The sequence below is a fragment of the Euprymna scolopes genome, chromosome 16 (genome assembly GCF_053919585.1).
Source record: "Euprymna scolopes isolate OS-2025 chromosome 16, ASM5391958v1, whole genome shotgun sequence".
Taxonomy (NCBI): Eukaryota; Metazoa; Mollusca; class Cephalopoda; order Sepiida; family Sepiolidae; genus Euprymna; species Euprymna scolopes.
In genome coordinates, this window is record NC_136497.1 from 130,158,566 (window position 1) to 130,184,213 (window position 25,648).

Genomic DNA, 25,648 nt, shown 5'->3' on the forward strand with positions numbered 1-25,648 from the left:
CCAAATTTGTTTATGACAGTGGAGGGGGAATTGCCTGACTTGCCTTTTGGCCTTTTCTTTTCGCTTAAATACTTAAAATGTTTACATCTTGAAGATCTTTTTTATTCATATTTTTATAAGATAATGTCTTAATCAGTGAAGTAAAAAAAAAAAATAAATAAATAAAATAAACAAAAGAAAACGTCTCACTAGAGGAATTAAATGAAGGATTTATTTCCAAATTTATTTAAGATGAGAAGAAGTGAGAGTTATCTCCCTTCTCCTTGGAAATGATTTCGTGCAGGTAGTCTTGTTATTTATTAATGTTAGTGCAATAGAAGAAATCTGTACTTTTAAAAATATTTATATATGCATTGGTATTTATTATGTAGAATAGAGAATTAAAATAATGGTTTTACTCCTTATAGCTATAACGATGACGTGATAGCGGGTTTCCCAGTTTCAAACATGTCTGAACTAATTTTTATTTTTAGCGTTTTACACTTTGACAACTTTTCGATTAGTTTCGATAATTACATTGTTATCAAGTCGATTGTCTCAAAGTTTATGTTATTTATTTATTCCATATATTCCGTTAAATATGTGGAGTGCTTCCGCAAAGTCTGAACACACAGGATAATCAGGAAATATCCATTTAAGCAAATGAAATTTTAAAATTCTACATTTATAACTGGTGCTACCAGACAGATCAGGCTGTTTGAAGATACCAGCTTCTTGACTTAAAATGCACCAAACCTTGATGTTATTGTTTTTTTTTCCGTTCCCTTTGCAAAACTCAATCATGTTTTACAAAGCCAAAAACAACAATCTTTCTTTAAAAAACAATCAAACCGAATCACATTTAAAGATATAAAGAACTTGAAGCATAACATTTTTTTTTCCAAAATTACTGAATTCAGCATTAAATAATCTAAAAACAGTTGATATGCCATAAAACAAAACAACCAAACCAAACACCCTGAATAAATATTTGAAGATATAAAGAACTTGAGGCAGAAATACTTTTTTCCAAAATTACTGGATGTCTGAACAATTTTTAAAAAAATTATTTCTAGTGTTTTTTTTCAATTTTCATAAAAAAAAATGAATGTACAATTTCCATAAAAAATGACCAAAAAATACATTATGCACCACTGGCGTCTGCATTAATATTCAAATAAAATAATCTTTTATTCGGTGAAGTTAAAACACAGAAATAAGAAAGAAAAATGTCCGAACTTGGAAAACTTGTTTTTTTTTTTCTCTTTTTGAATTGGGAGGTTAGCAATTATCAAGGCCTGGAAGGTATTTAGTTCTCTTTCACTGCAAGAACTGTGACACCGGGATCGGAAAATGGGATTGAGAAGTCAGCACTCCAGAGGAGGGGCAGTATGACCTGTAAAAGTGCCTAGGCAGCCCTGTCGGCATTCTCTGGTGAGGGTGTCCCATGCGATTAGTAATAAGCTAACCCTTTCTCAATGAATGTTGAATTTTTTTTTTTTTTTTTTGAAAGTGTAAATTAGGAACTTTGGTTTCAGGTGGCAAGCCCTCAGTCTGGAAGGATCACAAGTTAACACAGATAAGAACTAGCAGCTAAGATATGGATTATAATTGTGAGCTTTTAAGTATTTTTATCGTAATAAGTTTGGGAGAGTGGACCTCTTAGAACTGCGCAGAACTTTTACATCCATCACAAAATCAAAAATGGGTTGAGTCATTACAGGAATGATCTAATCTCTGTTGATTTTGGGGGCCCAGGATAAAAATCCCTCTGGAGGCCACTCTAGAATAAGGGTTAAGTGTTAGGCAGATGTTGAGACAACATGATCAGTTATGGTGGAACTTGGGTAGGACATACATTATTGAGGATGGTTCAATAGGAATTTATTCACATTAAACTTGAAGATGGCCATGTTATCGCCAGCTGTTCATTATTTTGTTCATTATTAAAATAGAATTGAATGTTTCTTCACAAATTTATTTTCGATAGTGGAAAGGGTTGCCTGACTTGGTTTTTGTTTTTGCCCTTCCCTTAAACATTTGAAATATTTTTGTCCGTCAGTTTTACTTCTGTTCATATTTTCAACAGTTGTGTCTTGACATAGCTGTTTCTAAAGAATAAACAAGAAGCCTGGATTTCAGGACGACAGATCACGTAAGTGATGCATACAAGAACAAGCAGCTAATAAGGTATGGATACATTGTGAATGAATAGAAATGGATATGACACCACATGGCTCGAAGAGAGAGTAAGAGAGAGAAGATTTCATTCCTTGGAATCACACAACGTATGCACATGAGAATTTAAGATGGGCTGACAAGATATGATTAAACAGTGATTATCAATCTGTTTTCTCCCCATGCTGATTAGTGATTTAGGTTAAATTGGTTCTTTTTGAAAATGTAAATAAGAAGCTTTGGTTTCAGTCCAGAAGGATTGTAGAAGGGGCATGAACAAAGGCTAAAAAAGTACAGATAATAATTGTGATCTTTCAAGTATTTTTTATAATAATGACGACAACTTGGTTTTCTACATGTATGACACAAGTTTGAAATGCAACAGTAGTCATTTGGGTTCATAAGTAGGAATTTCCAGCAAGAGAAAAAAAAAGAAGAAAGAAAAAGATTACATACACCGAATAATAGGGGTCTAAACTTGTGGAGCAATATTTATGTAACAAATATTATTAAACAGTGATTATTGATCTGTCCTCCTTCCCCATTCCACTGATAAATGATTTTAGATTAAGATCAAGTTGAATAAATCTCTTCTATCTTCCAACAGTCTTGGGTTTCATGAGTTTGTTTTTTTTTGAAAGTGTAAATAAAGAGTTTTGGTTTCAGGTAGCAAGCCCTCAGTCTGGAAGGATCACATGAGAATGCGGATAAGAACAAGCAGCTAAGATATGGATAATAATTGTCAGCTTTTAAGTATTTCTGGTATGAAAAGAAACCCCATGATTACATACATAATGCAATAGGGGTCTTAATATATGGAGCAAGATTTTAGCCTACAGGCGAAGATGACAGTGTAGTATCTGTTCTGATGCTACACTTCACCTTTTCTGACCTCAGTCAGTGTAGAAGACTGACTGAGACAATTTTTATTTTTGTTCCTATCCGGAGTGCCCCTTTTTTGGAAGCTGGATTTTCCCCACATTAAAAACCGACCTTGTGTCTAACTCTGGCCTTGCGGAGAGGCAAGTAAGTAGGAATATTTAAGCAACAAATTCGGTTGGACTTGTTAATCGTTTGGAATGCATTTTTCATTGTTTTGTTTGTTTTAATTCCATGAAGGTTCGTCATGGTATTATATATTCTCTTTTACCAGTGAACACATTGACAAAAGGAAGCCATGATCTCCCTGTCTCTCTGTCTCACCTCTCTGGTTAGTAATTTGGAATGAAGATCAAGTCAAATAAATCTCCTCTGCCTTCCATCAGATAGTCTAGAGTTAGTCCTTTAAAATATATAAATAAGCAGTTTTGAATCAGGATAAAATGTCCTCAGTCTAGAAGGATTATGAAGTATGTACAAAAACAAGTAGCTAACATGGTACGGATAATAATTGTGATCTACCACTAGTCTCTCAGAATTGGACAGGGTCCAAAGAAGAATCTCTAATCTAATAGTTCACACACTGTCATCTCTCTGCTTCACCTCCTGATTAGTATTTTGGAACGAAGATCAAGTCAAATAAATCTCCTCTGTCTTCCACCATTTTAGTCTGGACAGTGAACAGGTTGACAAAGGAAGCCATGGGCTGCTATCTGTCTGTACATGGCGATATACTTGCTTGTTTTTTGTGTGTGCGGGAGGAGAAACTCTGTAATGAACTCCTTTCTGGATCTCGCAGCGGGAATGGCATTGACCAGTTTGGAAAATTGGAAGAATCTCATTACGAAAGTAAAACAATTGTGTTCCTGTTCTTCATATCTGAAAACAATGAAAAATATCAAAGATATGAATGTTAAACATTTGTGGCCGCATTGAAATTCTAGGTTTTTGTGCACAATTTCCCCCTATACTAATGAACAAAAATAAAGAAAAATCTGTATGATGTAAGTATCTATGATGAAAAGAAAACATCATATTCCAAAAATCATGTAAATTGATATTTTTACAAAGAAAATCATTTTTAAGTTATTAATGGGAATTCATGGGCATTACAACGAAGATCTCCCAAATTTGAAATATTGCTGAATTATTTCCCTTTGTTTTCTTTAGATTGTTTTCAAAATGGCGGACAACACAGTCATTTTTCGATTACTAATAAAATTTAATTTTCGCATTCAAAAATAAAACTACTTGATCAATTTACAGGACAAAACAAAATATATTTAAAAAACTATGTAAATTGCTTTTTTATAAACAAAATCATTTTTAAGCAATTAATTGCAATTGGTAGGTAGTGGAAACATAAATCTTGCAAGTTTGAATTATTGTAGAGTCCTCTTTCTTTGTTTTTTTTAGTTTGTTTCAAAATGGCAGAGAAGATAGCTGTTCTTCAATTACTAACAAATTTTGATTTTCTTATTTAAAAATAAAACTATTTTGTCAATTTACATGATTTTTGGAATATGATATTTTCGTTTCATCATGGGTACGTGCATCTTACAGACTTTTTGTTTTTTTAATTAAGGGTAATATTGGTCAAGAACCAATGATAATGATGATAATAATACACTTCAATGCAAATTTATATTTCAAACAAAACTCACTGATGTAAATAAAATAAATTGCTTTACACAAGTAGACAGACTGTCCAATAATTGAACTTTTCATTTTTTTTTTTTTTGGTAGCATATATGAAAGATAAATATCCATAATGCTAATATATAAACATGCATAAATATATAAAAATACATAATGCTACACAATATATTTAAATATATAAAAATACATGATGCTACACAATATATTTAAATATATAACAATACATAATACTACACAATATATATAAATATATAAAAATACATAATGCTACACAATATATTTAAATATATAAAAATACATAATGCTACATAATATATATAAATATATAACAATACATAATACTACACAATATATATAAATATATAAAAATACATAATTCTACACAATATATATAAATATATAAAAATACATAATGCTACAAAATATATTTAAATATATAAAAATACATAATGCTACATAATATATATAAATATATAAAAATACATGATGCTACACAATATATATATAAATATATAAAAATACATAATGCTACAAAATATATTTAAATATATAAAAATACATAATTCTACACAATATATATAAATATATAAAAATACATAATGCTACAAAATATATTAAAATATATAAAAATACATAATTCTACACAATATATATAAATATATAAAAATACATAATTCTACACAATATATATAAATATATAAAAATACATAATGCTACACAATATATTTAAATATATAAAAATACATAATGCTACACAATATATTTAAATATATAAAAATACATAATGCTACAAAAAAAAAGAGAAATTACTAAGCAGACCAAGCCTAGAAATTAGTAGCATTTGAGAGTCTCTAGAATAACTAACCATCGGCAACCGTTCTGTCTACTGAGAACCAGTCATCTTCAGGTCTTGTATAGAACAACTAACCATCGAAAACTGTTCTGTCTACTGAAAACCAGTCACCCCCAGGACTTGTATAGAACAACTAACCATCGAAAACTGTTCTGTCTACTGAAAACCAGTCACCCGCTGGACTTGTATAGAACAACTAACCATCGGAAACAGTTCTGTCTACTGAGAACCAGTCACCTCCAGGACTTGTGTAGAACACCTAACCATCAGAAACTGTTCTGAAACTAAACATGGATTACAACTCTAGATATAAATATATAGATATGCATAAAATAAATATATATAAATATATAAAAATAGATAATGCTACACAATATATATAAATATATAAATATACATAATGTTTGTTGCAATATTTTTTAACTCTAATGGGGTATGATCCCTCACAGTTGGGAGATTCTATTTATAAAGGATGCTACTAGGAACTGACGAATCAAATTAATCCACGTTCTACTACTAACCAATCAGAAACCAGAATTGCTCCATAAATATTAAATCTTTTCTGTAGCAACTTTGCATATGTTTTCTTTGTGTCAACACGAAAAGAATCTTTTGTTCTGTCTACTGAGAACCAGTCACCCCCAGGACTTGTGTAGAACACCTAACCATCGGAAACTGTTCTGAAACTAAACATGGCTTACAACTCTGGATATAAATATATAAATATGCATAAAATATAAATATACATAATGCTACCCAATAATAGACCATAAAATATAAAAATATATAATGCTACAAAAAAAGATATACATATATATATATATATATATATATATATATATATATATATATATATATACGCTGCACATCTGCTACAAAAAAAGAGAAATTACTACGGAGATACAAGCTAAAAATTAGTAGCATTTGGAAGCCTTTAATTGTAGAAAAAACATTGTACACCGTTAAAATTTCAACCATAGAAAGGGAGATAATCCCCTGTCGATCTTTATTAGAGTTACCGCCCCTTTGCCAATCACTTATTTTACAAATATGAAACAATAACCATAAAATAGAGACTAAGTCAAGGAAAACAAAAATATCTACAGAGCCAGTAATTTTTCTCTTTTCTTTTCTAAACAACAACCAACATTCCTGAGGACAGTTGAAGGCTTATCCGACCAAAATGTTGCATAAATAACACTCAAGATGAGAACAATACAAGTAACTAAAGAATCTGTTGGCTATAGTTACCTGTGTGAAGACCAATCACTTTTTTTGGCATATTTATCAAGCAGAACATCCCATAACTCTGCCGTTTGTGATGTGATGTGATTAATCAAGGAGGCAGCGACACACAAATTCCATGAGGATGAGCCAATATGGACGCCGCCTTCATCAAAATCATACACAATACCTATAAAGTTAAAAATAAATAAAAAATGAATAACTTGTGTGAATATTAAAGCCCAACAAAACTAGGAAGCACTCTGAGAAAACCCATCAGCACTACCCGGACTTTTGCTAAGAAGAAAATTAACATATTATTATTAACTAGCGGGGGTACCTGGCGTTGCTCGGGTGCTTCGAGGTGCGTATGGTTTTGGGTAAATCAAAACAAAAGAATAATAAAAAATTGTTGCCCGGGTGTTTTTTTTTGGGGTGGGGGTGGGGGGTGGGGGGGGATTTAAAAAAATGCAATTGGCCCAAAAAGAAAAGAAAAGAAAAGAAGAAAAAAAACAAAAAGAAGTTATTAATCAATGAGACTAGGTCGAAAAGGAAGAAGTCCATATACTTGGAAATCGGCTGCATATAAAACTGTATTTACCTGAATGTTGGCTGGGAATTATTAATCGATGAGGCTAGGTCGATAAAGGAAATAATGTGACATAAATACAGCTGGATACGCATTTAATAGTTGCAGACGGATAGAGTTAGATGTAAAATCTGGAATCCAATGTTAGTTCATTTCATGTTTTTGTGTATTTAATAAACGCGATTGTTTCTGTGTAAACTGTAGAATGTGTCGGAGAACGGATTTCTGTAAGAAAACTGAACTGTATTCACCTGAAAGCTGGCTGGGGAGTGTTAATTGATGAGGCTATGTTGAAAAAGAAAGGAACGTGGCATAAATACAGTTGGGAATCCGATGGTAGTTGGTTTTGTTTGTTTGTTTATTGATGTAATAAATGCGATTTTCTCTGCGTAAACTGTATTTTTAATGCGGAGGAGAATGGATTTCAGTAAGAGAGCGTTGTGATGGACTGCTATAAAATCAAGCAAGGTAAAATTGAACGTCCGCTAAGAATGTCTGATAAAAAAAGTAAAAAAAAAAAAAAAAGAAAAGAAAAAGACGGCATCAGTAACCCTTCGGTCCGTAACCCCCCCCCCTCAATGTAAATGAAATAAACAAAAAATATAGTAAAAACGAAAAAAGCTAAAAAAAAGAAAAGATGGCATCAGTAACCCTTTGGTCCGTACTCCCCCTCCCCCCCTACACACAATGTAAATGAAATAAACAAAAAAAATATAGTAAAAACGAAAAACGAAAAAAAAAAAACGAAAAAAAAAGATGGCATCAGTAACCCTTCAGTTCGTTAACTTCCCCACCCCCCAATATAAATACAATAAAAAAAAAGAAGAAAAGGAAGAAATGGCATAAGTAAACATTGGATTTGAGGTCATTGAAAGTTGCTTTTCAACCGACGGAAAAATGGCAATCCGTTTTTTTTAAAGCAACTACGAACTCAAACAGGTGCTTCCTCATAGTGTCCCTTGTGGATGTATCCCCACCGGTGATAAGTGGGCATGGGAGGAGTATGAATGTAATAAAGGGAAAAGATTCTACCACTTCCATTGATTGTAACCGAATTTGACCGTGGACTCTCAGCAGAAAAAATATAGGGATCTAAGTTTATCGAGTAAGTGGATAGGTGATAGGCCATTTAAAAGTGTTGGGATAATAGGTGTCATCCTTAGTCTCAAATACTTAAAATTGTCTATCCTACTATTAACTAGAAATATCTCAATCACCACAATACCACATTCACTCTAGGTGCTGTGCTACTGAAGATAAACCACATTTGAAAAAGTTTTATTGAATTATTTACAGTAATAACATTTCATTAGCAAGGGAATGGGCAACAAACAAGAAACAACAAAAATTGGTTAGTAAGGCCCTCCCAATATTTTCTAAATAATAGACCACCCACGGTTTTTCGGTTTGCCGAAAACAAGCAGGTCAATCTCTAAGTGGGAGTGCGATTTAAGTGTGGGAGAAAAGAAAGAGAGGAGAGCTGGGGGGTGGGTAGAGCATTTTTTGTTTTGGTGTTAGTCACATAATGTGACGCCTGGGCAACAATTTTGTGATGTCATTTCTTTGAATATTTTCTGATTGGGAATATTTTCTGATTGGAAGATCGTATGGCTCTAAAAATTCACACAGGTAAGTTTTTTGACCCAAGGAATCCAAAAATGGCATCAGATTTTCTCAAAAATGAAGCCTTATAGAGATATTAATGATAATGAAAAATATTCCTTCCCTCTATTAGATGTGATAATCAATTTAAACGTGTGTTAAACTGATGTCACACCTTAATTTTGGAATAAAATTTGGAGTAAGCCAGATGCTAAAAGTAAACGGGCTCAATTCCATAAGATATTTACAATAAAAGTAGTTCTTACAAAGGTTTTCTCCATATATTTATCTCGCACATTAAATTGTCTCCACCAAAAAATGGTTAAAAGTTCTTGTTTTATTCACTCACATTGTTTGTTGAAAGTAAAAACTTTTTAAAAAGTCTTGAGACATTTCAAAAACTACGTACACTCATTTTCTGCCCTTTTGACTCCTCCCCTTGTTCCTTTTTCTTATAAAAAAAAAAAATGGCAATTTTGATAAGGTCTGTTTGTTTTAGCTAGGCCCCTCTTTGAGTGAACGTTCTATTTCATACAAAAAAAACAAAAAAACAACGAACTGGAACTATTCCCTGAGAAGTACCTTCATGGGAAGCAACCAGTTTCTATCTGTATGGGACTAAGTCATGGGAGTGACCATTCGTGCCAAATTCCATAAATTTCATCTTCAAACAGGCGTCCATTAAAAAAAAGTTGAATATGTAAAAATTGGTAAAAATATGTAAAAAGATAAAACAGTTGCACTAAAATGGTATTCAGAAAATAATGGATTTCACAACTAAAGTCAGCATTCAACATTTAAATGTTGTTGTGTTCTTTATGCCAGTGAAATAGATTTTTGATATTCTTGGTCATTTATTGTGTATGTCCTTTGGTACATGTTGTTGAGAATACAACGCACAGAATTTTCTTGATAGGAACAACTTGCGTCGTCCATGGAGATGCATGAACTTGACAGTTATATTACCTTCCTCTGCATTTATTTCATTCACGATACCAACCCACCAGAAAGAATTATAAATACAGGTTATATATTTTGGATTGGTGTGATGTCAGAGATATAAAGAATTGATGCCAATTAGTCATGAATATCAATATATAGTTCATCCACATTGGACAACTTATGGCCAATTTGTGATGCTGACAATGGTACAAAAAGGTGACTAGCTCTGGTTCCTGACACTGGAAAACCTTGCTTCAAGCGACTTTCTCACCTTCTCCATGGTTTCTTTACTGATCGCAAAGAAACGGATGGCAGACCCCTGGTAGATAGCAAACCTGGCTTTATAATCAAAGATTTGATTATTAAGAGGTCATTGGAGTGACCGCTTAGCCACATCTCATTTTACTGAACCACCAATTTCATTACAAGGGGATTTTCCATGACTGGTGGTGAAGAAAACCCACTCACCTTCAATACCAAAGTCCTCCTTATGCAAGCATAAATTGATGAAATTCTTGAAGCTTTTATATTGAGCCCTGCAGTAATCATTTGTTCACATGCAGTAATAAGGTCTGGATTAACTGAAAAGTCAGTGTCTGAGTTTGATGCACGAATGCAGTGTCATGGGTTTTGTCATTGGAAATAAAACACAATGAAATATGCTTTGGCTGCTGATCAGAATCTCAATAGTAAATCACGACTGAGTGCAGGGTGCAATATTCCTTGCTTCAATGATAACTTGGAATTTCGTCTTATATTAAAAATTGAAAGTTTTCTGCAAAGTATTCCAGAACAAGGACCTTATTGGAAGAAAGATTTTATTTCTTTTGATTCAAGTATCTGGTTTGACATTTTGTTAGATATGAGTGTCTAGTAAGATTATCAAAAGTGTCAATCAACAGATCTTTATATTCTGCATATGTTGATGTTGCATGGCCGGTTGTGTCCCATTGACTAAAATGAAACTCGTCATCAGGGTTCATATCATACAGCTCCTCATCCAAGAATTTCTGCAATGCTACTCTACTCGCAGTTTTCACAGCGATGCATCATACACTGTTTGTTAGAAGAATCACAAACTAACAAATCTTTTAAGTGATGTTCCACTTCATTTTTTTTTTTACATAGGCATCACCACTTATCAAGGCCAAGAGGCCACTCAAGGATAAGGTTTAAAAATTGTACATTAGACATTGGACAATATAGTAATCATTAGTAATGAAAATTTGGTAAATTTGATAACTTATCTAGAACGGCTCATCAAGAACTTATTTACGTTAGACTTGAACACAACCATATTGTAGTCAGCTGGAAAGCAGGAAAACGAAAGAAAATTCCACAGGCGTGCAGTTCTAAGAAAGAGGCTTTGTTCATGGAATCTACATTTAGGTTTAGGCACAGATAAAGAGTGGGGGGAATTATTGATAGTGTTTACAGCTAGACGAGTTTTTTCTTGTGAAAGTTCTTGTGAAAGTTTCTTGTGAAAGTTTGGCGAGGGGGGACCATAGACTGAAGCTCAGTTGAACACCTTCCATGAAAATAACGATACATCAGAGACAAACTCGCAACATCTCTTCTGTGAGATAGAGGTTGCAAGGAAGAGAAAAGGACATCTCCTACGAGGCTACGAAGTCTATTTTGAACTCTATCAAGGCAGGACAAGTCCTTTCTAGCTGCTCCTGCCCAGATGTGGCAACAATATTCCATCCTTGGACGTACCTGGCTCTTATATAGATAGAGAATAGCATCAGCAGTGAGATATTTACCGGATCGATAGAAAGATCCCACCATTTTTCCAGCGGCCTTGGTAACAGATTTGATGTACGTGTTCCATTTAAGATCAGGAGTAAAGGTCAAGCCCAGAAGCTTGTCAAAACTTGAGGCCTCCTGAAGACGAGAGCTATTCATTTCAATTGATGCCAGATGTGGATCAGAATGTTGATGATGTAAAGAGAGAAGCTTGGTTCATGGCATCGACAAGAAGTTTTGCATTCTGATGTATGTCACAGAACAGAATGTGTAGATCCAGCTAAAACACACCACTTGCAACATAGTTCATGCAAATTATACACTATCAAGCGTTTTGTTTGTGAACACCCTTTTCTATACTAACAAAGTCCTTTTTGTCTGGTATTTGGCGGCTGTATTTATTATTCTCATACATTTGTATTATCACATTGGCTGTCTCCGGGGAAAAATCGAGTTAGGTTTTGAAAAAATACAATTTGTCAGTTCTCTGGCAGTCTGAACAATATACTAAGATACCTGGAAGAATTTGGAGCTGTATTCATGAGGTCAGAAATCAGGAGCTCTCTTTAACTTCTCTTTCATCAGATAATGTAATCGATCCAGTTCTGCTACTTTTTCTTTGATGTCTGTTTCACTAGACATTAATTCTACACAGTCAGTTCACCAACACCAAATTTATCACCATGAACATGTCACTTTAGAATGTTTCAACAGTTTGTTCTAACTTCCTTTTGACGCTATGGACACGGTTATGAGAAGCAACACTGTGCAGAACTACAGGGGTAACATCCATGGATATGTCTCGCATTCAAGATTTTTTTGTGAAGTTTTCACAGAACTCGCAGGTTCATAGTTTAGATCCATTGTCATCAACTGTCAGACTCACATATTTCTTTGTGCACTGATAACAAAGAAAATGATCTAGTGTTACATTAGACCCTCTTGCCTCCAGATCTTTTGCCATCTGCAAAGATATCGGTCATTCACCTTTGATCTCTTGTGTTGTAAAAATCCACTACAACACTTTGTGGTATTTGCTTCATCACAAACAATATTTTGGAAATATTGTTTGTGATGGAAGCAAATGGTTGATAATTCACCTTCATTTTCTTTCAGTGAAACTCTCTACAACAATGTCTAAACAATTCCTTGCTCCAAGTTTGATAGATTCTCAAGTCCCTTAGACCGATTATAGTCAAACTTGTGACACTTAAATTGAGTTGAGCAACAATCGAGCAAACCTTGTAAGTAATTCAGTTTTCTGAAGAAAGTTAAAAAAGAAAATTAGAAACTAGTTCCACTACATTTTGCTTACATGCTTTTTTTTATAAGAAACACAAGTTGGCCAACTAGTACAAGAAGTTTCTTAATTTTTGATACATAGTTCTAAAAGTTTCTTAATCAAATTTGTCAAGTACTCTGGAAATGTGGTTTAAGGATATTTGTAAGGTATTTTGTAAGGAAAACACAGTGTAGGTGTGAATATTTGGGACTTTCTGGTACAAATATACCATTTTCACTTTTTTCACGGGAACCAATAAGGTAATGTAGGATTTATTTCTTAACTTTCGCAAAACCATGTGCTTTTTCCTGGAATGTGGTGGACTGGGGCGAGGGGTCAACTTGACTCAGAATTTAAAAATGTGTATGAACCCCACGAAACACAAGAAATTGAAACAATTTTATATCTTTGTGTTCCTTAGTCTTCTTAGATTACATATCAACAAAAATTAGCAGTGCTTGGCATTTTGTTGATGTGCAGTAACTTCAAGATATATGGTCGAAAGAAATCTTGTGATTTTTTTAGAAAAATGCTGATTTTCAGGAAAAACAATTTTTTTTTTTTCGTCAAGTTTTGCTGAACATTTTTATGTTTTCAGATAGATTCCACATAGTTTTGAGTATCCCATCATGAAAAGCAATAAAATTTTGTATTTTGATCATTTTAGGTCACTTTTATTATTTTGGAATTTCTGCAAAAATTGAAAGGACACCCCTGGAGAAAAATGATTTTGTAAATTTGATTTTTTCACACCTTATGATAGGTTAGAAATATTCAGGAAGCTATATAGAAAATCAGAGCGAAGAAAATCACGTTTTCAGGAAAATATAAACAAAAGTTTAAAAAGTTGCGCCAAAATGACCCCCCCCTCCTAGTCTTTTGAGGTTTAAAAAGTTTCTCAAGAAGTTTCTTAATCAAAATTATTGGCTTGAGATAGTACTAGAAGTTTCTTAAGATTGTTACCATCCTATTACTGATTTCTTATAAAACAGCTTCTTATAAAAAAGCATACTTTTATTTGGCTTGGTGTTTCCAATCCTCAACTACTAATCTTGAAGACGGCTAGGTCGTTGAAATTGTTGCCAGAACTTAACTGTTTTTAGTAGCTGGCTTACTCCAAAATTTATTCCAAAATTAAGGTGTGAAATAAGTTTAACACATGTCTAAATTGATTATCACATCCAATAGGGGGGGGAGGGAATATTTTTCATTATCATCAAAAATATACCCGACTTTCAACAGAAACTGTGAGTAAACGAAACAAGAACTTTTAACCATTTTTGGTCCAGAGACAATTTATTGTGTCTAAAAAAATATATGAAAAAAGTAATGCGTTACTATGCCAGCCATACCCTTTCTTTTTATTCGATTTTGGGGCACATGTGGAAAAATCCAAAAACCCTTAATATTTCTATAAGGCTTCATTTTTGAGAAAAAATCTGATGCCATTTTTGGATTCCTTGGGTCAAAAAACTTACCTATGTGAATTTTTAGAGCCATACGATCTTCCAATCAGAAAATATTCAAAGAAATGACATCAAAAAATTGTCGCTCGGGCATCACATTATGTGACTAATGCCAAAACAAAAAATGCTCTAAATCGGGAACCGCTTGGAGTTATGTGCTCAAAGTTTTGGGATTTCTTAGTTCCTATATTGTCTATCTGCAGTGCAAACTACAGCCAGATCTGGGGATATGAGTTTCAAAATCCCATATTTCTGTATGATTTGACACAGAATGACCCTTCAATTTATGCCAGATGGGGATCAGAGCGGTGATGATGTAATGATAGAAGCTTGGTTTTAGATGCATTAAAAGTAACCAGCCACCTCTTTCCCCATTGTACCACGTGCTCAAGATCAGAGGAGAGAGAATCAGAGAGAACTTGGTCATTTATGGCTTTTGATGTGTTGCCATAGATGGTAGTGTCGTCAGCATAAATGTCAACGAATGATCCAAGGATGTGTTTTGGGAGATCACTGATGTAGATCAAGAAGAGAGTTAGGCCTAGGATGATTTTCTCCCTCTTTTTATTTTAGAAATTTAACTAATATTCATAGTCCTCAACTGCCACAATATGAAATAATTATATATAGAAAAATTATATATTAGAAAAAAGATGAATATACTTTGCCTTTTGAATTTGTCAGTCCAATATGAAGATTTGATGAGTTTTGATAATCTCTGAAAGAAAAGGAAAATGTTATTCAGATGAGAAAATGGAAAACGCAAGAAAGTTTAGAAGAAAAAAGGGAGAAAACTAAAAACACCACCAAATTATCTGAGTTATTTCCCTTGAATTTCTTTTCAACAACGTTAGAGAAAGAACTGTTAACCATTTTTGGTCCAGAGACAATTTAGAAACCCCACCCCATATTAAAAAAAAAAAACAAGAAATAAATAAAATTTTTCAATGCGATTTTCGTATTCAGCATAGTCGAAAACCTATAAAAGGTGTCATTTAATGGTCTATCGAGTATTTTTATTAAATTGTCGTATGTAGGATCTGTGATTAAAAATTAGGACAAACCTGTTAGTGTGCACAAAAATCTGACCTGATGGAGAGAAACGGATGCTATTTCCCGATTCAGCAGTGCAAAAATACCCTAAATCAGTTGTAGAAATGTAGACACCATTCAAAAAGTAAAAAAAAAATTTTTGCCCAAAATTCGAACCGAACCAAACCGACTTTTGCTGAACTAAACCAAATGGTTAGGTAGGAATTAAGTTATGGTTATGGTATAAAAAAAATAATGGCTGACTACTGTTAGAATCTGTAGAGAGACCTCCTTGCCACTGAACATTTTCAGAGTTCGAAGCAACAAAAGTCCAAGCCCTGAAGTTTTAACAACGGTGAAGCAACATGTAATTTATGTGTGCTTACCTTTAATAATACATTAAGTCTGTAGCCAATGTCGCTGGGAAAATGGTGGGATCCTTCTACCGCTCCAGAAGATATCTTACTAATGATGCAATTCTCTATCTATATAAAAGCCAAGTACATCCAAAGATGGAGTACTGCTGCCACATCTGGGCAGGAGCTGCTAAAAACAGCCTATCCTGCCTTGACAGAGTACAAAATAGACTTCGTGGCTTGGTGGGGGATGCCCTTTTTTCTTCCTTGCAACCTCTCTCCCACAGAAGAGACGTAGTGAGCCTGTCTTTGTTCTATCATATTTCCATGGCAAGTGCTCGTCTGAGCTCCATTCTCTGGTCCCCCCTCGCCAATCTTTTTCAAAAAACACCTGACTAGCTCAAACCACCATCAATAATTTTCCCCACTCCTTATCTGTGCCTAAATCAAAACGTAGATTCCATGAACAAAGCTTCTTTTTTAGAACTGCACGCCTGTGGAACTCTGTTTCGCTTGCCTGTTTCCCTCCCGACTTCAACCTGGATGTCTTCAAGCCCAACACAAACAAATTCCTGATGAACCGCCCCCTTAAGTAATGACACTTTATCAATTCTCCAATACTATTACTACACTATCCCATTGATTACTGTACACACAATAACCCTTTTCCCCGAGTGGCCATTGGGCCTTGATAAGTGGCAAACTCCATGTAAAAAAAAAAAAAAAAATGCCCATTAGTTAATAATGCCTCAAAAATGTAAATGATTTTGTCACAAGATCTGATTTTTTTTTTCAAATCAACTTAACACAAAAACCTGACCTGACAGAAAGAAAAAGATGCCATTTCCTGATTCAGCAACGCAAAAATACCCTGAATCTGTTGTAGAAATCTTGACAACATTCAAAAAGTAAAAATTTGTTGGCCAGAGAATACTTTTAGAAAATTCGGTAAATTTACAGATTAGGTCCACCTCCACAATTTTCTTTTAAATGACGACTTTTATGGGTTTTCGACTATGCTGAATACGAAAATCGCATTGAAATTTTTTATATCTCGATAACTAATTATTTCTGCAAAATTTCAGTGCGATTTTCGTATTCAGCATAGTCGAAAACCTATAAAAGGTGTCATCTAAAAGAAAATTGTGGAGGTGGATCTAATCTGAAAAAAATACCGAAAATTCGAACTGGACCAAACCGACTTTTGCTGAACTAAACCAAAAGGGTTAGGTAGGAATTAAGTTTTGATTAAAAAAATATTTACTTCAAATTATGTAGAAGTACTGAAAACTATAATTACAAAAAAACAAAAAACAAAAAACAAACAAACAAACAAACAAACAAAACAACATTAAAAAATGGGAAATGCTTTTTTTGTTTTTTAGTTCTTTTGTCAGGAAACCGGGTTTAATTTTGTGTGGTTATTTTACGATTGTCATCATTACTGGATTCTACTGAGTCAATATAAGCAGCCATGGAGAATGTTTTTTGGGGGTGGGGGATTAACACCCCGAAAAACTTTGGGGGAAAAAAATGTGTGCTTCTGCATGAAAATAAAATGCCAAGAAAACTTTAGAAAATACTTACTTGTTATGGAAAAGTATCAGTGTACACTGAAAATTATGGATAATACAAAAGTATTTTATTTTTATTGAAGAAATTTAACTAATATTCATAGTCCTCAACTGCCACCATTTTAGTTATGCAAGGGAGATAACTTAAATTTTTCTCCATAAAATGGCTAATCTTATACATAAATTCATTTTAGTTTTTCATTAAAATTCTACTTGCTTATTTACCGTAATTTTCAGTGTATGCTAATATTTTTCCATAACAAGTAAGTATTTTCTAAAGTTTTGTCCAGAAACCCCATCCCCATATTAAAAAAAAAGCAAGAAATAAAAATCTCTGATATATAAATCGATGACAGAGCGAACATATCATATACCAAACATCATGTAAATTGATTGAGTAGTTTTATTTTTTTATAAAAAAAAATATTTTTAAGCAAATTTGAGTTATTCGATGTCACTCAATGTTAAGAATGGCTTTCTAAAATATCGATTTGGAGTTATCTCCCTTGTTCTTCCAGTCTGTTTTCAAGATGGAGTCGCAAAATCATTGCTCATGGTTTAGCCAAAAAGTTTGATTTCCTTATTAAAAGTAAAACTACTTGGCGAAGTTATATGATTTTTGGTGTATGATATTTTCTTTCTGTCACTGGTATGTACATCACACAGATGTTTCTTTATTTTGGAGGGAGGGTTTTATGGGGCAGCGGGAATTGTGGACAAGCACCAGTTTTCTTGTCATTTTGTTTTCAACTGTCACATTTCACTTCAGATCATACGCTATCACTGGAAGAATACTTAACATAGTTAAATCCTTCTTAGATAAGAGAAAAATCCAGGTTGTCCTCGACGGTCGTACAGCTAATCAATGTGATATAAAGGCGGGAGTGCCTCAGGGGTCTATCCTTGGACCTCTATTATTCCTAATATTTATAAATGACCTCCTTGACAAAATTGGCTGTGAGATGGATATATATGCTGACGACACCACACTCTATAACAGACATAACAGGAAAACAAATGAACACATATCTAAAGAAATGGCAGAAACACTAAAGGATGACGACCTCCAATCTGTAGTGGAATGGGGACATAAACGGATGGTCACATTCAATGCTGCCAAGACTAAACTCATTTCCTTCAATAATTACAAGAAACCTTTTCTACCACCAATAGCAATGGTCAATGACTCTTTATTTGAAAGTACATCTTTTAAACTCCTCGGCCTAACGTTCACAGGAAACATGAGTTGGAACAATTACATTGAGAGTATCACCAGGACCGCTGCGAAGAAGGTAGGTTCTCTCTACTGTGCTAGAAAGATACTAAAACCCGAAAGTATCCTGTACCTCTATAAGGCCACCATTCGCCCATTTATGGAGTATTGTTGTCATATTTAGGCTGGTGCATCTGCTACTAGTCTCTCGCTCTTAGACAAGGTTCAAAAGAGAGTCGCCAATCTGATAGGTCCTGAACTGTCGACGAAATGTTGCATCCCTCTGCCTGTTCTACAAGTACTTTAATGGTGAATGCTCTGACGAACTGCAAGCACTTGTGCCCCCGTGACGTAAATACCCCCGAAAAACCTGACAAGCAGGTAAATCCCACCCCTTCACAGTAGAGATCCCTAGATGTAGATGTAAGAAAGCCTTCTCCTCCAGTAGTTTCTTCCCCAGGACAGCTAGACTTTGGAATTCCCTTCCGGGTCGCTGCTTCCCCAACTGTACTGACATGCAGAAGTTCAAGTACAACGTGAACCGACATCTTGCTGCTCAACTCCCTACACAGTACCCCTGATGCCTATGTCCCTGATAGTAGCCCCATACAACAAAGTGGCAACGTGCCTTGTTTGGGGTGAAAATGTAATTAAAAAAAAAAAAAAAATGTTTACAAGCAATTATTTGCCGAACAACAATTATTTTAGAATTCAGAATGGGGGATCAGTTTTGTATATAAATTTAATCTAAAATGATCTCCCACTTCATGACTAGATAGCATTTAGATGACATGTAACCGTTTTAGTTAAATCTTAGCTGTAACCATTTCCTTTTTGTTTAGAGGGCGAGGGGGTGGGCGGTTACCACCCGGACGAGATATTGGATGCTAAAAGAGTTTTTTTTTTTTCGCTAATATTTTATTTAATATTCTTGAATTTTTTTTTAATAACTATCTTCATTTCTAATTTATCTTTAATAAACTAACATTTTTCGGTACCCGTGCGGAGAGTGATCTATGTTGAAATAATAACGTTATTATTTAAAAAGCCATTCTTAACATGAGGAGGGGAGGGTATCGAATAAAAAAAACATCATAAAACTTTAATTAAACGTGGAAATACGATTTAAAAAAATAGCGCGGCTCACTCTCTGCATTAGCACCCATTTTTCTAATAATCTATATATAAATAAAACAGTGGATGTGTGTGTGTCTGTCAATATTTAGCCAATAGTAAACTCTTAAACACATTACACTGAAATTATAAAGAAATAGAGGGTGACCCAATAAAAACGGGTCCCAACACTAATTAGGCCCCGTTTCGTAGTGTTTTGTCCGAATGAAATGAAACTTTGGTCATAACTAGTTTATTATATTCAAAATATCGCATCAAAACACTAGGGTCTTTGGCCTTTTTTTCTTTCCGTTGACTGTAAAATGCTCAGAAAAACTATTGAATGTCCCCTGTTTTTTTTTGGGGGGGGGGGTCACCCTGTAGTAATCATACACAAAGGATGGTCTATAATGAATAAAATCTTTGTTTGGATTTTTTTTTTTTTTTACACAGTGATCATCACTTATCAAGGCCCGGAAGCCACTCAGGGATAAGGGTTATTGCAAGTACATTACGTTAGTGTGGAGATTTGCTGAAGTGTTTACTTAAGGGGGCGGTTCATTAGGAATTTGTTCACATTGGACTTGAAGACATCCAAGTTGTAGTCCGGAGAAGAAGAAGCAGGCAGACGGAATAGAGTTCCACAGGTGCGCAGTTCTAAGAAAGAAGCTTTGTTCATGGAATCCGCGTTTTGATTTAGGCACAGATATAGAGGCCGCTGCGAGGAAGGTGGGCTCTCTCTACCGTGCTAGAAAACTTCTAACACCCGAAAGTATCCTGTACCTCTACAAGGCCACTATTCGCCCATGTATGGAGTATTGCTGTCATATTTGGGCTGGTGCATCGGCTATTAGTCTCTCGCTCCTTGACAGGGTTCAAAAGAGAGTCGCAAATCTGATAGGCCCTAAACTGGCATCTAAGCTTCTGCCTCTGTCCCATCGTCGAAACGTTGCATCCCTCTGCCTGTTCTACAAGTATTATAATGGTGAATGCTCTGTTGAACTGCAAGCACTTGTGCCCCCACGACGTAAACACCCTCGACAGACCCGACAAGCTGCAAAATCCCACCCCCACACTGTAGAGATCCCTAGATGTAAAAGATCTTTCTACTCCAGTAGTTTCTTCCCCAGAACTGCTAGACTTTGGAATTCTATTCCAGGTCACTGCTTCCCCAACTGTACTGACATGCATAAGTTCAAGTGCAACATGAACCAACATCTCGCTGCCCAAATCCCTACATAGTACCCCAGTAGATGTTTCCCCTGATAGTAACCCCCTACACCAAAGTGGCAATGTGCCTTGTTTGGGGTGAAAATGTAATTAAAAAAAAAAAAAAAAAAAAAAGAGTGGATGGATGAATAACATATACAGGAATATGTCGGCAAGTTGAAATGCAAAATGTTCATTTCAACTTGCCGACATATTTCTATTACTTTTGCACATGCGCAAATTCATTCATAGCATGAAGTGGTTTAATTTAAAATCTTTCTTATCTATATGCCGATAGCTCAAATGGTAGTGAATGCAGCTGAAGTACTAACTGTTTTGGTTTCGATTCTAGAGGACGGCACCCAAGTCATTTACATCACATAGAAATATCTAAACAGTTTGACAAAATCCTTTTGGTCAAGATCAAAGTGTAGTATCTGTTCTCCAGATGCTGCACTTCCATTTCTTGTTCTCTTTCGGTGGAGGAGCAGTCCTTCACGACTGAGACAATTTTTTATTTTCGTACCTTTTCTCCACGTTAAAAAGCGACCCTGGTGTCTAACTCTGTCCCGTGGGGAGGCATTGTAAATAGGAACAAAGTTATTTGAAAAAAAGATGCGATTAAAAAACACAAAATCAATTGATAAACAAAGTTTGCGTATTTTTATTATAAGGTGGGGGGAGGGGTGTGTGAAAAAAATGCACGTAAAATATAGTTAACTATAAAAATAATATTCTTTAAATTGGCAATGATCGTAATAGACTGCGCAGGTTTAAATAAAGTATATGTAAATAAAATACATAAAAAAAAGAAAATGTAAATATATTAGAAAAAAATATATTAACAAAAAAAATCTTAATATGTTGCCTAAATGTATAAGCAGTTTTAAAGAATAGCGAAAGTATTGTATACGGTACAATCTTACTTTTAGAGGCGGGAGATACTATTCGGCGAAAGTATTGTATACGGTACAATCATGTTGACACACCGGTTCTCGCCAGATGACTGAAGTTAAGCAATGTTGAGCCTGGGCAGTGCCAGATGGGTGACCATTTGGGAAGGCGAGTCGTTGTATGTACCGCGAGGTAAAATACCAGGTTGGGAAACTGGCGCGGTCTATTCTTCTCTCAAGAGTAGATGGGTCTCTCTTAAGCTGCGGTAGGCAACCCATCTAGTGATGGTGGCACAATAAAAACTACCCTTATATAGCCCTAGCAAAGCATCAAGTATTCAGCTATGGACAAGATTTGAATTTCACTACAAACTCGTGTAGTGAGTTCAATCTCGGCTGCGACCGCATGTTACATAATGTTAAGTAATGTTATGTATCCATTTTTTGCTTCCATACCTCAACTGGCAGACCTGCCGCTATGTTTGAAACTTAGTAATATGCACAATTACCAAATGTTTTCTTAAATGACGTCAGTTGATGCAATTTCATCGATTTAGTGTCTCGATACCTTTCCGCAGTTTACGTAAACTGCTCCAAAAATTCCGACGATAACACGGTTCTTATTCTGTATAAGTAGGGGAAGTCGGGGTAAGTTGAGCATAGGGGTAAGTTGAGCCACCCCCTTTTAACCACAATTGACTAAGCCAAACCAAGTTTGTATGCAATCTATAAACAACTGATCACGTGACTTTAATCTCCACCATTTTGTTTTGCTGAACCAATATCGGAGGTTGATGCAGTAAAAGAAAATCAGATTTCAGTCCAAAAAAGTAAAATAAAGCGTTACAGAGGTGAGTGCATGTTTCTTGTGTGTAGTAATAGTTTCATTAGATATAATATGCGGTAGTTGTTTGTTCAATTACTTGCCTTCATACCTGTAAAAGATTTTTACATTCACCACACATGAGATGCATGCATTTGAACAGACAATTCAATAAGGTCAGACTGGGGTAAATTGAGCCAATGCTAATGGGGTAAGTTGTGCCACTGGCTCAACTTGCCCCATATGTCTTTTTACACGTTTTCAAGAAACAGATGAATGTGCAACAACATCAGTAGGCCTGTTATAGAGTGAATTCAAAATGCATGTTGTATAAGTTACATGCTCTACTTGTATAAGAATTAGATCTATGGGTTACCTGGTAAATGTTTAAGATGTGTAAGCCGTGCTTGGATAGGAATTTTCATGCTGTACAGGCGCTTTGTTATTCTAATAATAATAATTATTTTTATTATTACTATTATCATTATTATTTTTAACATTATTATTATTATCATTGTAGAATCAAGAATGCACTTACCTCCCCTCTCCACCATTATGGACTAGCCTACAATTAGTCAGGCATGGTGGGTTATTCCATTTGGAGGCGCCTGATTGGCTAAACATGCCAGGAGAGGCAAATGTGGCTGCAGAAAGCCTTGAGGCAAATTCTACTGTGGAAGATGCAGGACCATCAGGTGAGGTTCCTGGAGCAGTCTTGCCCGTGCACAGTGATGATGTCCGACCAGAAAAACAGCAAGAAGATGATCTTATGCAACCATCCACATCTGGGTCTTGTGTTTCATCTAGCTCACATGATGTCATGCATCGTCCATACATTTCACCATCTGTAATTCAGACATTTCCGAAAGCAGCACCAAGAAAGGCAAGAAGAGGTGGTCACAAAAAGGGCAGCTCAAAGATTTTGACTGACAGCCCTGAACGACAGAAGCTGATAGCCCTTTCTGAAAATAGAAAGAGGAGCCTATTAACAAAACCAAAGCAGTGTTTGTTCAATGCTGGTGGGAAAAAGTCATGTCCCCCGAGATCTAAAACCCCATGTTCAAGTGACACTGATGATTCAGATTTTGAATTTGATGATGTGTCATGAGATAGTGATGGTGATATTGATCTGGATAGCCCAATAATCGAAGGTGACTTTGTGGTTGTCAAATGTGCTGGCAAATCACGAACTGTGAACTATATTTTCCGGGTTGACACTTTCAACGGGGAGGATTTTGAGTTTGAAGGTGTTTTCCTTCAAAAAGTTGCTGGGAAGGTAGGAACGGACAAGCCTGTGTTTGTTCCAAACCCAAAGGACGAAGTGGGTTTCAATGCAGATGTTGTTTACAAGCTGCCACAGCCAAATAGTGTTGGCAGTTCTGTCCGTTGTTCTAGCCAGCTCGTTTTCAGCTGTGACTTGTCACAGTGGCAACTTCATTAACTTACTTTCAGATATGTTTCAAATTTTGTGCTGGTTCATTCGCTGTAATTAACATTTCTACTTCATTATTATAATTTGTTTTATAACCACAGCAAAATTTTGGGCTTGTTCTTTCTTTATTTGCAACACATTTTTGCGTGGCACAACTTACCGCTGTGTGGCACAACTTACCCCAGAGGTTGGATCAACTTGCCCCATGGTCGGGGCAAGTTGAGCCATTTGATATGCATTTTTGTAAAGCACATGGTCGGTTTAGGTCTACTAGCAGAAAACTCCAACTTGTTTCAAAATGTTCCCAAATAAAAGAATTTTATAATAATACACTCATCTTTGCAAAATAATTAGTCGTTTGGGTTCTGAAGAGCCAAAATGGAAAATTGGCTCAACTTACCCCGACTTCCCCTACATATTTTTGTTTTGTTTTGTCCCTAAATCTTACTTTTCGAGGCGGAAGATACTAGTCGGCAAGAATTCATAATAATAACAACGAAAATTGAAAAGCTGAATCTTAACTAAGATAAATGTTATCTACTTAACTGTCATGTCGAGATTATTAACAGATCCAGAAATTACGAAAAATGTTAAAGTAGAAAATTAATTATTAATGAAAACTGATTTCGAAATAAATTGCAAGTTTTACTTAGTGGGCAGGAGGGTTTTTATAATAGCAGGGGAGGTAACTGTACGAATTCATGGGATTTCACAATAATAATGGATTGTAAAAGTAAATGTTTTATGTAATAATGTAGTAATATGTTGTTAATTTCGACATGACATTGTTTTTAATTTAATTTTCCGATTTTCGTTATCATTCCGAACAATCATCGCAAATTCAATGCAAAATAAATAAATTGTATTTTTACTCAAGGAAATTCCCCACGGTCGGTCTCATAACGACGGAAAAGGGGTTTTCTGTCGCGTTCGTTAATGGCGAAGGAAGTCGAAAAGGAGGAATGAGACTTTCGGTTTTAGTCACATCTTGTCGGCAAATTGGACAAATGAGTGGAATCTGAGAGAAACAAAGGATATTGGTGTTGGCATCGCAATGCTGGAAACATCGGATCATTCCTTTGTCTTCCTCAGATTCTGAACCAGGAAAAGTTTCCATGTGGACGGGAAAAACTCCGCTCCGTCAATAGAAACGGATATCAACAACCGGTCACATTTGTTTAGTTTGAGTTATCTCCCTTTCATCGGGATCTTTTTTTCTTTCTTTCTTTGAAGTTATAATAACTTTTCTCTCAAATATAAAACTTAGGTTGTTGCTCAGAATTCCCCAATATTTAAATAAATAAATAAATAAATATAACAAATGCAGAAAAATCTTTACGATGTGTGTACCCGTCCCGAAACAAAAATGTCATATTCCAAAAATCACGTAAATTGATTGAGTAGGTTTATATATATATATATATATATATATATATATATATATATATATATATATATATATATATATAGCAGGAAGGTAAAGAGAAGCAGCCCCTCAAGAGGGCAATGGAAAGTAAGGAAAAGCAGCTCCCCCTAGGAAGAAACGGAAAGTAGAAAGTGCAACTCTCCCAAAAGGTGCTCTAGCTAGAAGCACCCTCCCA

At 34.9% G+C, this 25,648-nt stretch overlaps 1 protein-coding gene across 2 annotated transcripts; it reads right to left on the reverse strand.

Moving 5' to 3' along the window:
- Window positions 1-189: 189 nt before the first annotated feature.
- Window positions 190-25,234, reverse strand: LOC145296081 (MKRN2 opposite strand protein-like). 2 transcript variants are annotated; one of them, XM_080142218.1, is made up of 4 exons: window positions 24,920-25,234; window positions 15,071-15,120; window positions 6,800-6,962; window positions 190-3,915 (listed from the first exon to the last, which is right to left on the reverse strand). In XM_080142218.1, the coding sequence occupies exons 1-4, from the start codon at window positions 25,162-25,164 to the stop codon at window positions 3,702-3,704; spliced, it is 672 nt and encodes a 223-aa protein (XP_079998344.1). In that variant the 5' UTR covers window positions 25,165-25,234; the 3' UTR covers window positions 190-3,701. The 2 variants fall into 2 exon arrangements, with proteins under 2 accessions (XP_079998344.1, XP_079998343.1); XM_080142217.1 differs by lacking the exon at window positions 24,920-25,234 and adding an exon at window positions 23,154-23,514.
- Between the last annotated feature and the right edge of the window lie 414 nt (window positions 25,235-25,648).